The sequence below is a fragment of the Sapajus apella genome, unplaced genomic scaffold, assembly GCF_009761245.1.
Source record: "Sapajus apella isolate SASKATOON/1434 unplaced genomic scaffold, GSC_monkey_1.0 scaffold80, whole genome shotgun sequence".
In the NCBI taxonomy this organism is placed as follows: Eukaryota; Metazoa; Chordata; class Mammalia; order Primates; family Cebidae; genus Sapajus; species Sapajus apella.
Window position 1 is genome coordinate 1,194,094 of NW_022437020.1, and position 13,093 is coordinate 1,207,186.

Consider the following 13,093-nt stretch of genomic DNA (forward strand, 5'->3'; position numbering starts at 1 on the left):
TTCAGCCGTGTTGTGGGTGATGATCTGTTTTCTTAGCTGTAGAATAACTGCAGAGCATGGAGAGATCACAGTATGTTTTTCTCTTCTGCCATGGATGGGCATTTGGGGTGTTTCCAGTTGGAAATCTTACAAACAGTGCTGGTCCAAGCATTCTTGGATGCTTCTCCCTGTCCGTCAGCACACGTTCTGTGGGGTGTTTTCCAAGGACTCAGAATTGTGCATCATTGGATTGGTTTATCTTTACTTTTTCAGACACTGCCAAGTTTTGCCAAGGTATTGTCCAGTTTACACGCCTACCAGCGGTGTAAGGTAGCCTCAGGTCTTTGCCAACACTTGGTAGTGTCAGAATCTTTAACCAGTGGAAAATGCACTAGTACTTAATTGGGGTTTAAATTTACACTTCTCTGAATTCTAATGAGACTGGTTGATCATTTTCCTGCATATTATTGTTCTTTTGGATTTCTTGTTTCAGAAAATACCTATCAAGGTTTCTGTCGATTTCTCTCCTGGTTTGTCTCTTTCTCATCAATTCGTACATAGTCTATATATGAACTCTTTGTGTCTCACATGTATTATAAAAATATATGTGTTACACATGTATTTTCCCACATTTTCACATTCTTGGTGAACTCTTCTGATGAATCAGCTTCATTCTGATGAATGAAAATGTCAATTGTATTGTACTGCAATCCTTCAATAGCTAGTGTTTTTTAAGTTTGGTTTCAGAAGAATTTCCCTACTCCCAACATCACAAAGGTAGTTTACTCCGTCATTTTCTAGAAGCTTTTATATTTTCCTTTTCGCATTTAAGGTCTCTGATTCACCTGGAATTGGTTTTTGTCGTGAGGTGAGGCTCATTCTCCCCCCTGGAGTTGCAAATTGTCTTAGCACCCTTTATGGCAAAGACCATTCTTTCTCCACCGTTGTGCAATGCGCGCTTTGTTATAAAGCCAGTGTCCGTAAGGGGCTGTTATTGGGCTGTCTCTTTTGCTTCATTGCTGTATTTGTTGTTTCTTGCGCCAAAAGCACCTTGGCTTTAAAAGAAGTCCTGACACCCAATAGGGACAGTCTTGGCAGCGGGTGTGCTGCTTCACACGTGTCTAGAGTGGTCTTGGTCCATTTTTATAAACTATTTAGAATCAGCAAAATGTCCCCTAGTACTTTTATTATATCAGTAATAGTATTAAAGCTAAATAATTCTTTCTGGATCAGAATATTCCAAGTTTCCAGTTATATGTTCCAAATTCTTGTGGTTACATGCACCTGGCCTGACCCTTTATGTAGCCTTAGTAAGCCCCAGTCGGATTGCATTAGAAGGAGGTACATTGAATAGGAGAGTCCATAGCACAGAGACATCCGCAGAAGGGCTTGGGGAAAAAGCGCTGGTGAGGGAAAGAGGAGATTTGGGTCTGAGTCCCAGCTCTGCCCCCAGGTGGCCAGGTGAGCTTGGGCAGGCCATTGCCAAAAAGAGTCTCTCACTACTTCCTCTGCACGGCCGCTGTGACTAGTGCGCTCATCCACACACCCTTTCAACAAAGGACGAACTTACTGTCCATCAGCACTGGGGCGAAATAGGAATATAAAGAAGAATAAGGCATCATCTCTAGCTCAGGGGCTCCCAAGCCTCAGGGAGACCTGTTCCCAGCTCCAGCTTCTCTCGCTCAAAGATAGCTTTAGGAAATGAGGTATGGAGGGCGTGGTGACTTTGGAAAGAGAAGGGCTGAGAAGCCAGGTGAGTGCCAGCCCTCACTGTTGCAGGAGAGACACAGGTGTCATCTATTTTGCAAACCCTTCCCTGGGTCTTTCTGTGCCCCAGACACTGTTCTAAGAAGTTTTCAGGCAGGAGGTCATTCAGTCCTCACCACTACTGCATGAAGTTAACCTAATAGTGCTCCCACTTTACAGAAGAAGAAACTGAGGCATGGGAGGTTAAATATACCTTGCGCAAAGGTTTACGGAGCCGGGAAGCCGTAGAGCTGGGATTTGCACCCAGGCTGTTTATTCTCTTACCCGGACTTTTCCCTTAGGGAGTTAGGAAACCGCAGCGTCCACTCCTTCAGGCTTTCTAGCGATGCCTGGGGCCAGGTGCTGAACCACTCTGAGATTCTGATTTTCCCTTGTGAAAGGGGCCTAGTAAACGTGCCCCTGGGGCGAGTCACCAGCTTCCAGCAGATTAGGCATGTAAAGCGCTTTCTATTGTATGGGGTCCCTACCGATGTACATGAACCTGGAAGATGGCAGGGGGCGGCACCTGGGGGCGCTGGCCCTTCATTCCACGGGAATCCCACGTTTCTGTGCCTGGCACTCCTCCCTTGAGGCAGAGCATTCGAGGCGGCTTTGCTAAAATAAGAACAAAATCACAGCCTGGCAGGAGGGAACCTAAGGAAGCACGCTCAGTGTAACCGTCCTGTGAGCCCAGAACCTGCCTCGCACACCTGTGACTGCTGAAGCTGCTCATTTCACTTGTTGTCCTGAGATATTTCTGAAGGCGCTTTCCGATGCATGAAGAGCCCTCCCACAGTCCCACCACCGTACCGTCCTTGGAAAAATAATCGAGAATGCGTGGCAGCTGGAGGTTTACCTTCAGGTCTCTGTGAGGAGGAGTGACATAGAAAAGTGGCCAGAGGCAGCACCTGAGGAGGAAGATGCCGTTCGTACAAAAATATGAGCACGCAGTGTCTCTGGTGTTTGGCAGGGGGTCCTGTCAATTCCATCCTGTTCTTTTTTGGGTTATCTTTGTTCAGCTGAAACCAGATGAGAACAGGACCTTGAAAAAGCCACAGTCCAAACTCTGGAAAGCCACGTGCTCTCATAGAGGAACTTGGTGGAGAGGATGCCTCCGGGAGTGGCATCTCCACCGCAGGCCGCTGCTGTTCCCTGTTCAAGCCACCAGCCCCGCTCACCAGCCCATATGGGCCCTGTGGTGCTCCTGTGGACAGCCGAGGTCTGCAGCTTGAGGGACAGCCCACCTTCTCTGCCAGAGGGCAGGAGGCCTGGGACCCTGGACCCCCCAGCTGTGCTGTAATGGTGATGTCAGTGATGGCTGTGATTATTATGATTTCACCATCAACGCTTTTGTCCCCAAGCATGGGGGTGACAGCACAGTCTTATGCAGCTTGCTGCTTGTTTTTATTTTTCTAAGGATACCGAAGGCTCGGTCCATTGGCCTTTTAAGTGTTCATCATAATTCTCACTGTTCACTCTGTAGGGCGTGGATCAGTGATGAATATATTGCTTGGGGGATGTATTTAATTTTAAGAGAAGAAGGCCTATGATGATGGGTGATGGGGGAGGTGCTGGGAGTCGCAGCAGATGATGAGTCAAAAGGGTAGGCACAGCACCCTTATGTTCCTGCACTCTGCGTCCCATTCTTTTGGGAAGGCCTGAGCAGTGAGTTTGCTTGCTGAGCCAACTTTAGAGTGCCCGTAGCTCTGACTGATGGCTTCCTACTGTCTGCAGCCTGGAGAGGAGGGGACTCCGGGACTCTCAGGTCTAGCATGGCTACCGCTCCTGACTTGGACAGCTGCTCTCTGTGCCCTGCCTCCTGCTGCTTTCCCAGCTCCTCTGCCTGCTGCTCTTTTCCCTAACCACAGCCCCACTAAGGACAGCCCCCAAATTCTAGTCCATCCCCAAAAGATCTTTTCCAGTAACATCCCCTGCCCCCAACTTTGCGTGCTTGGTTATCTTAATCTAAATTAGGATAAACCAGAGGTAATGTGCTAATCATGTGAATGTCAGCCCTCTCCAAAGTGACACGTTTTCATTTTTTTTTAATGTGGCATATTAACAGAAATAAAATTCTGCAGTTTCTGGTTGGCCGCGGAGTGACTATTTGGAAACAGTTGAACTTCCAGATTTCTTTGTGTCCGAGTAGGATTTTGCTGAGGGTGGTCTCAGCCCTGTTTCTGTGATATAAACCGTATTTTCTTCATTCTTTCCTTGGTCAAACATATCCTATAAGCCCTCTTCAAGTGATTGCTTGGGGGTTCTGGGTTCCTGTCTGTAAATGTGTGTTAGTTCGTTCAGGTAGAAAGAAACATCTGAGGCTGGGTAATTTATAAAGAAAGGAGATTCAAGTGGCTCATGGTTTTGCAGACGGTTCGGGAGGCATGTGCTGGCATCTGCTTCTGGTGAGGGTCTCAGGAAGCTTCCAGTCATGGCAGGAGGCAAAGGGGGATCCCTGGCGAAAGCCTGAGCAAGAGGGAGAAGGGGAGGTCCCAGGCTCCTGTAAGTAATCGGACCTGGTGTGAACTGAGTGAGAATGCACTTATGGCCAAGGCAGCGGTGCTGAGCCATTTGTGAGGGGTCTGCCCCCACAGTTTAATACCTCCCACTAGGCCCTGCCTCCAGCATTCTGGATTACATTTCAACATGAGATTTGGAGGGGACAAACATGCAAACTGTATCACGTGGCTTCCTTTGCCCAGTACTGAAAAACCATTTGCCTTCCACTGTGTAGTTTAAATTGTTTTTCCCCACTGCAGGTCAGTGAGCTGGGAGGAGGGAAAGCTTCAAGTCAGCGAGGCCAGGATTTTTTACTGTTTGGTTCAATGCTGAATCCCCAACCCTGAGAATAGTCCTCGGCACATAGAAGGAGCTCAGTGAACCTTGATTGAATGGAGGAATATGTGATTGGTTCCATGATGACATCATTGATATAATTGAGGCTGAGTTGGTCTACCCCTATGAACAGGCTAGGCTGGAGAGCTACCCTCCGCTGGGCTTAGGTTCCCTGCAGTGAAAGTCGTCTCTCACCCTGTCCCTCAGGTGCCCGTGTGGCCGGTTAGCACCCACCCTTGGAGCTGCCTGGGTTGGAGTTAGCCATGCATGGACTGGTCTCATCAGATGGCCAGCTTCTAAAGGGATGGGCCCTTCTTTACTACTGTTTTTACCTCCAGTGTCTGGAGAGCTGTCAGGGCTCCCGAAATGTCTACCAAATTGAAATAGAAATAGATACAGCCTGTGAGTTTGAGTTTGGGATCAGTACTTGTTTCCGAGTGTCCCAAAATGTCTGTGTGAAAGACCACGTATTATATCCATCAGATGCTTAAGCACTGTCCAGAGCCTGGCATCTCCTCAGGTCCTACAGAAACGCTTAATTCCTGAACAGCTGTTACAGCCACAACAACAATGAAAACGGATAACAACTTTAAAACATGCAGAGACATTGAAGAACTGAAGTTAATAAATATGTAATTACATGTTAGATATTTACCACTGTGTGAACTTCGTTATTTGCTAAATTTCAGACTCATACGTTTTATTATATTTAAAAATAATTTGCAGCATAGATTATCCTCACTTCACAAAAATTCCTGAGTTTACGCAATGGATGCCAAGGGACCTTAGCCAACTATAAATTAAATGAGTTATATAAAGCCAAATGAATGTAAAAGCAAAATTATAAACGTCTTTTCAAAACTGTGGATGGCAGAAAAAATATTTGATGATAGATGTGGATGTATTTTAATATGTTTGATGTGGGGTGAAGTCCTCTAAAAGTAAGGGGCACAAATTTCAAAGCAACCTCCCAAAATACTATAGAATTGTAGCATAATATACAGTGCTTTCATAGAGTTTCCAAAAATTAGAAATATGTGCTTTCCCTTCTAGGATTTTTAGATTAATTCCTCCAGTGTCATCTGTAAAAGCAGACAGCTTGTCTCATTAGTGTAAAATAATCTCGTTGACATTTGGTGATGTTGCTCATTGCATAGCCTCTGTTTTGTAATCTATTTTTTTTCATCATCTTCTTTCAGGAATCCTGTTCACGATGCTGGTATTCGGACCAGCCTGCGGGTTTATCCTGGGCTCTTTCTGTACCAAAATCTATGTGGATGCAGTCTTCATTGACACAAGTAAGGAATACATGTTGATGTCTACCTTCTATCCACAAGCATTCCTCCCTCATAAATGCAGCTTCAGCCTATGGGTTCTAAATCCTTCTTGCTAAGAGACAGTCTTGATGCCCCTGCCTGGAGCTGGGGATTGCCTGAGATTAGATCAAAGGACATGAGTGTTGGTTCAGAGGGTTGACTCAAGTCTGAGTTCTGCCAGCATCTCCCTAGAGGCTGAATAACCCCCAATAACTGATTTTACTCCTCAAATCTATATTTTCCTTATCCGTAAGTAAAGGGTAACAATAATTATATCTGCCTGGCAGATAAGAATTTAATGAGAGCGTCTGTGTAGAAACGCGCAGCACATGCTCATTGAGTGGGGGCCCGTTAGCCTCTGTGAGGATCCTGCTTTCCAAACTAAAAGCCGGAGCTTGTGTTCTGGAAGTGCAGGTGTACGAACCGGGTCAGTGAGACAGAATATTGGAAAATCCTTTTAGAAGACACTGTTGTGGTGCCGTTTATGAGGAAATGTCCACATTCAAAACCACTGTAAGCGAAACTTGGCTTCTAGTAGGAAGTGTGAGTACATTTCCCAGAACACTCTGAGCTCCCCAATCCATGGTTGTGGGATTGGATGGGATGCCAGATCGGTGGGCTAGGATATGCCGTGGTGACAGGCAGTCCCCAAACCTCAGTGATTTTATACAAGTAAGGCTTATTTCTTGCTCACGCTACATGTCCGGTGTAGGTCAGCAGTGTCAGGGGCGGGGAGACTTGGCTCATCGTGGTCACCTACTGATCTAGTCTCAGGATCCATAAGCATTCTCAGCCCCCCGGGCCCAGGCTCACAGATGTTCCATCCTGACCCCAGCTTGCACAGGTACCAACTCAGGAAACCACTTTCACTTTGGCCCTTGAAGCCTCTACTCGGAAGTGGCATGCAGTGTTTCATTTGTCAAAGCAAGGCACGTGGGGTATTAGTTTTCTGTTTCTGCGTAAGAAACGACCCCAAGCTAGCCAGGCATGGTGGCTCACGCCTATAATCCCGGTACTTTGGAGGCCAAAGCAGGTGGTAGATCACATGATCAGGAGTTTGAGACCAGCCTGACCAACATGGTGAAACCCCGTCTCTACTAAAAATACAAAAAAATAAATAGCTGGGCATGGTGGTGGGCACCTGTACTACCAACTACTCGGGAGGCTGAGGCAGGAGAATTGCTTGAACCTGGGAAGTGGAGGTTGCAGTGAGCCGAAATTGCGCCATTGCACTCCAGCCTGGGTGACAGAGCGAGAGTCTGTCAAAAAAAAAAACAAAAACAGAAAAACCCAAACCATAATGATCTAAAACAGCAGACATTTTTTATCACACAGTTTTTTGTGTTTTTTTTTCGGTGGGTCTGGAATATAGAAGCAGCTTTCCTGGGCATCTGTAGCTTCACTGGGCAGTTGTAACCTCTCATGAGGCTGCAGTCAAGGTGTTGACAGGTGGCAGCGTGGTCTTGGGGCATCCCAAGGCTCCTCTTGGGGAGGATCCACTTCCATGTTCACTGCCATGGGCCCGCAGGAGGGGGAGATCTCACAGTGACACCCCTGACGCAAATAACCCAAGAGAAGGTGAGAGAGAGCACCTGAGGCAGGAGCCACAGCCTTTTTATAACCTAATCTCAGAAGCAACGTCTCATTACTTCTGCTGTGTTTTGTTTGTTAGAAGCCAGTCACTTGCTCAGGTTTGGTATCAAAAGAGAAGAGATTATTACACAAGCACCGGAACACGGGGCAGGGATTTCAGGGGACCATCTGGGTCATTGCCTGCCATGTGCTGTCACATCTCTGCTTTGCATCTGAAATGGATCACTGTATTTCCTTGTAGCTTAGCATGTAGCAAAGCCATGTTACCTTTCTCTCTGAAAACAGAGGGCGAGAAGCCATTCCAGCCTTTGCTTCTCATGCCGATCTAACCTCAGGATCAATAAGAACTCTCAGTCCCAGGTTCTCAATCCATCATCTCTTGACAGTGCTAAATTTACTAATTTACCCCAAAGAAATAATGTGGTTTTAAATCCAATCAAGTTGCTCTGTGATTCACTCCATTAATCCCACTGATATAGTTACTTGTAGCTAATGATGTTACAAAGTTCCAAGTGGGGAAAAAAAAATCAGAGGCAGCCCTATATATTTATACTTTTAAAGTGCTGAGTCTGTTCGGTAGGTGATTGATCGCTGCTGTGCTGCAGCAGTTGGCTGGCCCTTTGAACCCAGTTCCTACAGAGTGCGGTAAGGGGTGGGCAGGGAAGAGACGGGACACATGAAGTGAGTCAGTTTCCGTCTTGCTCCTACAGATAGGCCAGCTTCCTCTGCTGCACCCAAGGCAGCACCAGACAGGGCTGGCAGAGGGGACAGAGAGGAGGCATACTCCTGCTGCAATGAAGAAGCCACTTTGAAGGGTAGCAGAGTGGCCAGGTGGCATATTTTGCCTGCAGTGGTATCAGTGGTGGCCTGGAACCGAAAGCCTGTGAATGATCAGAATGTCAGAGCTGCAGAGAGCCTCAGACAGCATTCTTTACAACACTTTCATTTTACAAATGAGGAAACTGAGTCACAGAGAGGGGAATGGATGTCCCCAATCCAAGAAAAGTATCTCTGTAAAACCCAGATCTCCTGAGCCCACCTGTGGTTATTTCCACTTCAACCTCTCACTCACCAAACTCTCTTGTGAGAATGAAACGGCATCTTTTCTTAGTGCCTGCAATGGCCAGTGGGTAGACAGATGGCTGGAGGGGGCTTAGCCCATCCACTCCCACTTCCCTCCATCTGCTGAGGCTGCTCCTTCAGCCTGGAATGCTCTTCCCAACTTGCTGTGTTCAGCATCTCTGTTTGCCTGTTAAGGCCCAGGCTGGAGCAGTGTGACCCGTGGTTCCAGGCTCTTTGGCTGCTTGATGCCTGCAGGGATGTAAGGTGGATGGGCTCTTTTCAGTCCCGTCTGGGCATCTTGCTGAGGGCAGCCTTCCCCACCAAGTTGACAGCGGACTTTCCTTTCTGTTTCTAAAGATCACAAGGTGCATCCTCAGGATCTTTGGGTCCTTCCCGAAAGCACCGTGAGAGTTGGTGCTGCTTTGACCACTAGAGGACAGAAGAATACCATTTATCCTGTTAGGGAGTCAGCCGCAGAGCGCTGTCGTCTCCACCAGTTTTTACCGTTTCTAATCTTGTGACTGAAACTTGCCGCCCGTAGGTGGGTTTGGGCTGTATTTGGGGAGGGTATTCTTGATTTCTCTAGGGCCTCCCCTATCTTTTCCTTGCTTTCTTAAAACAGAGCCCTTCTGGAGGGCTGACCAGTGAATGGGAACCTTGCTGTAGGCATGAACATGCAAGAGCCACATGCATGGCCACATGTTTCTGAAGTCCCAACCGAGACTGGGGTCCAGGGAGAGCAGCAGCCCGAAATTTGTGGAGAGGTGGCAAGACAGGTCCACAGAAAGCCTGGTTAGGGCAGTTGGAGGTGGGAGGGTGGTGTCCATTACATAGCCTGGTGCCGGCATGGATAGGAGACTCCAGTGAGGAAGCCTGGTTGAAACTTGTGAGGAGATGCAGCTGGGGCTGCCAGGGAGGGTTGGTTGCAGACATGGGCCAGCTCTGGGGTGAGAGCCCCGGTGGGACCCTTGCCCGGAGGTCCCAGCTGGCTCCGCTTAGACGTGGGCTTCTGCTGCTGCTGGCTCTCATCCGCATTGGATCCCTACGTGGTTCCCATTGGTCCTTGGCTCCAGGAGACTGAATCCCTCCCCTCAGAGGTGGGGGAGGAAATGACAGTGCCTCCAGAACTTCTTTTTTAGGTTTTCTTTGTTAAACTGAAACCCAGGTAGGAACAGAATCTTGAATAAAAGAAGGAATTGGTAGCAGAGGATATCTCGAATCACTGACTTGTTCACCTTAACGATGGGGGTTTAGCACAAGAAGGGGATTAAAATAACAGCAGCCATGACTGGGCCCCTTATTAAAGCGATCCAAAGATTGCCTCATTGGAGCCTCAGCGCATGCTCATGGGAGTACAAGTCATTATCATACCGTGGTTAAGAATTCAAGCACTGGAATCAGACTCCATGTGCATCCTGACCACACCCCTTACGAGTTCTGTGATCCCTGCAGTGACACTGCACACACATCCTGAGTCTGTGTGTGGATGGCCGGAGTTACTCATGCAAGCGTTTAGCACAGCCTGGCATATAGTAAGCACGCAATCCAGACATGCAGTGAGAAATCGGAGAGGTTAACAGCTTCCGCAGCGAGGGATAGAGCAAGGATTCATCCCCAGGCCTGACTGACCTCAAAGCCCCACTCTTAACAGAACAGCTGGCTTTCCTGAAACAGCTCCAGGAATTTAGCCAGAAGGCAGCTCCCTTCCATGGACAGAGGCCTCGCTGAGGTGCCCTGGCCTCGCCTGCACATTGGTGCAGACTCGTCCTGAGGCCCTCGCAGACGGCTGCTTGGCGTTTGCAGCTGGAACAAGATGCGGCCATCTGTTTGCTTCACAAAAAAGGTCAGCAGACTGAGAGCCTCCTGCTCTGCCATCCTGAGGGCCGGCTGCTGCTGCCAGATTCCTTCATCTTGGACTAGTGAGGCCAGTGGCTGGGATTCTAGGTGTTCAATGCCACCCTCCAGCCTTAGCTCCTTCCGCTTTCTCTTTTCTAATTAGGTTTGTAACTTAATGATACTCTTGGAATTCTTGAGTCCCATAGCAAAAGAGGTTAAACAAATAGGTAAATGAACTACCAAAAAAAATAATAAAATCTCCAGAAAGACATAGTAATGTCCGTACAGCCCGGGAGTGAGAAGTGAATGTCCCCCATTTGCTTTGATCTGATCTTCACAGTCTCAGGTATCCTCTTGAGTGTGTGGGTGGCTCGATTGGCTAGTTTTAAACTGGTTTAACTCTTTTCCCAGTGACTTTTCATTTGACCTTGGAAATAGGTAGAAATCTCAGTGAGCCCCGTAGTTCAGTTGACGTTTGGCAGAGGGAGCAAACAGCTCTCAACTTACTCAATACAAGCAACAAACTAGGACAACCCAAAGTCAGATCCAAAGAGCGGAAGAGTTATAAAAATGGATCTTGCAAGGCCAGGCACAGTGGCTCACGCCTGTAATCCCAGCACTTTGGGAGGCCGAGGCAGGTGGATCTCCTGAGGTCAGGAATTCCAAGGCCAGCCCGGCCAACATAGTGAAACCCTGTCTCTACTAAAAATACAAAAAATTAACTGGGCATAATGGTGGGCACCTGCAATCCCAGCTATTCAGGAGGCTGAGGCCAGAGAATTGCTTCAACTCAGCAGTTGGAGGTTGCAGTGAGCTGAGATTGTGCCATGCAGTCCAGCGTCAGTGACAGAGTGAAACTCTGTTGAGAAAGAGAGAGAGAGAGAGAGAAGGGGAGAGAGATAAAGAAGGAAAGAAAGGGAAGGAAGGGAACGAAGGGAGGAAGAGAGAGAAGGAGGATTAATGGAATGAAGGAAGGAAAAAGGGAGGAAGGAAGAATCTTGTAAAGGAGAGAAACCTTCTGTCTCTAAGGAAGGAGGGAAGGAAGGAGGGGAAGGAAGGAAAGGAAGGATCTTGTAAAGGAGAGAAACTTTCTATACCTGTTGACACCTACACGTCAGGACAAGCCCAAGACGTGCATAGACATTTCATGGTCCACCCAGCAGATGGCTCTCTTTGCTCTACTCTGCTTCCCTTTTTTCCCTTCCCTTTACCAGACTCCTCTCCCAATGAAATGGCATATTTTCTCGTGTCTGGAGTGACCACGGGGTAGATTCGTGGCTTGATGAGGGAACTGAGCGTATTCACTTCGAGTCCCTTAGTATACCACACCTTGGCTCAGCCTGTTCCCGCAGCCTGGGATGCTGTCTCTGCCTCATTTATTCAACATCTTTCTTCATCCATGTGCCTAGTTTTGTTGGCAATTGAATGCATCTAAGTAACTGAGACAGATTGGTGCTTTTGGTTTTGTTCTGGGCTTCTTACTGAAGGCAGCCCTTGCCAGAAGGCTGAAACTGCAGCCACTTTTTAAAGTTACGATGCTGGAACCAGAGAAGTGAAGAGGTCTTTAAGCCTTCCTCCCTACCTTCGTCTAAAACAATACTTTTGCTATGCCAAGCCTACCTGAGACTCCTGTTCTTATAGAACGTGGGTTTTTATTTCCTAAACTTTTTGTTGTAGTCCGGAAAGGCTAGGTTATGCTGTAGTAACAACCAGTTCCCAAATCTCTGCAGCTTAGAATAGTAAAGTGTTCTTTCTTCTTTGAGCTAGATGCAGCGCAGGTCAACAGGAACATTTCATTTACTGCAGCATGTCAGATACCATGTGTCAGGCTCCATACTGTGGAATGAGAGGGCGGAGCTGTACACTAGCTCATACACACTTCCACCCAGCAATGACACATGCCCCCTCACTCACATTCCATAGGCAAAACTCTGTGGCTTATGGTTACACCTAACTTCACAGAGTGACGGAGGTATCGTCTTCTTTGTCCTCAGAAGAGGAGTTTCCAGTGCAAACACTGATAATGCCTACCACACCACTCTCTTCCAGCCACACACACAACTTCCCCTCAATATCACTAGTTCCGAAACAGTGTCCATAAAGCATTGACAGAAAATTGCCAACAGGTGGAGGGCGATTTTTCACCATAAGTCGCCAAAATGCCTCATAAAATAATTAGCTGGGCATGGTGGTGGGCACCTGTAATCCCAGCTACTCAAGAGGCTGAGGCAGGAGAATCGCTTGAACCCGGGAGGCAGAGGTTGTGGTGAGCCAAGATCACACCACTGCACTCCAGCCTGGGTGACAGAACGAGACTATGCCTCAAAACAAAAAAAAAAAAAAGTATTTGTTACAGAGATGGACAGAGATAAGACATTCTCAGACAGGTCAAACATTAGTTGTCTTCCCCAGATGAGACTCAGCAAGCCTCCCTGCCGAGGGCAGCACGTGCCACAGCTGAGCGGTTTCCCTCCACGTGTTATTTCTCTCTCTGCCACAGTGCTCTGGATAATTGAAATGGAGAAAAAAATCGATACTTCCCAAAGCAGTCAGTGATGAGTGTCTTGGATCTACAGAATCCTGCCGTCCACCACCTGCATGCAGGCCCCTTCTCCTGTCCTTGCCTAGTGGCAGATGGGCTTTGGTTCTGACACAGGTGACATGCCCATCCCCATCTTTGAAGCTGCGGGCCAACGTTGGCTTTCCCCACACAAACACACACCTGC

General features: G+C 47.8%; 1 protein-coding gene across 2 annotated transcripts in view; it reads left to right on the forward strand.

Annotated features, from left to right (window-relative positions):
• SLCO3A1 (solute carrier organic anion transporter family member 3A1) overlaps positions 1 to 13,093 on the forward strand; it is a 326,788-nt gene that overhangs the window by 243,409 nt on the left and 70,286 nt on the right. For both annotated transcript variants that reach the window (XM_032252773.1, XM_032252774.1), the window contains exon 3: positions 5,760 to 5,858. In XM_032252773.1, the coding sequence (XP_032108664.1) occupies positions 5,760 to 5,858 (99 nt within the window). The remainder of the gene's footprint in view (positions 1 to 5,759; positions 5,859 to 13,093) is intronic.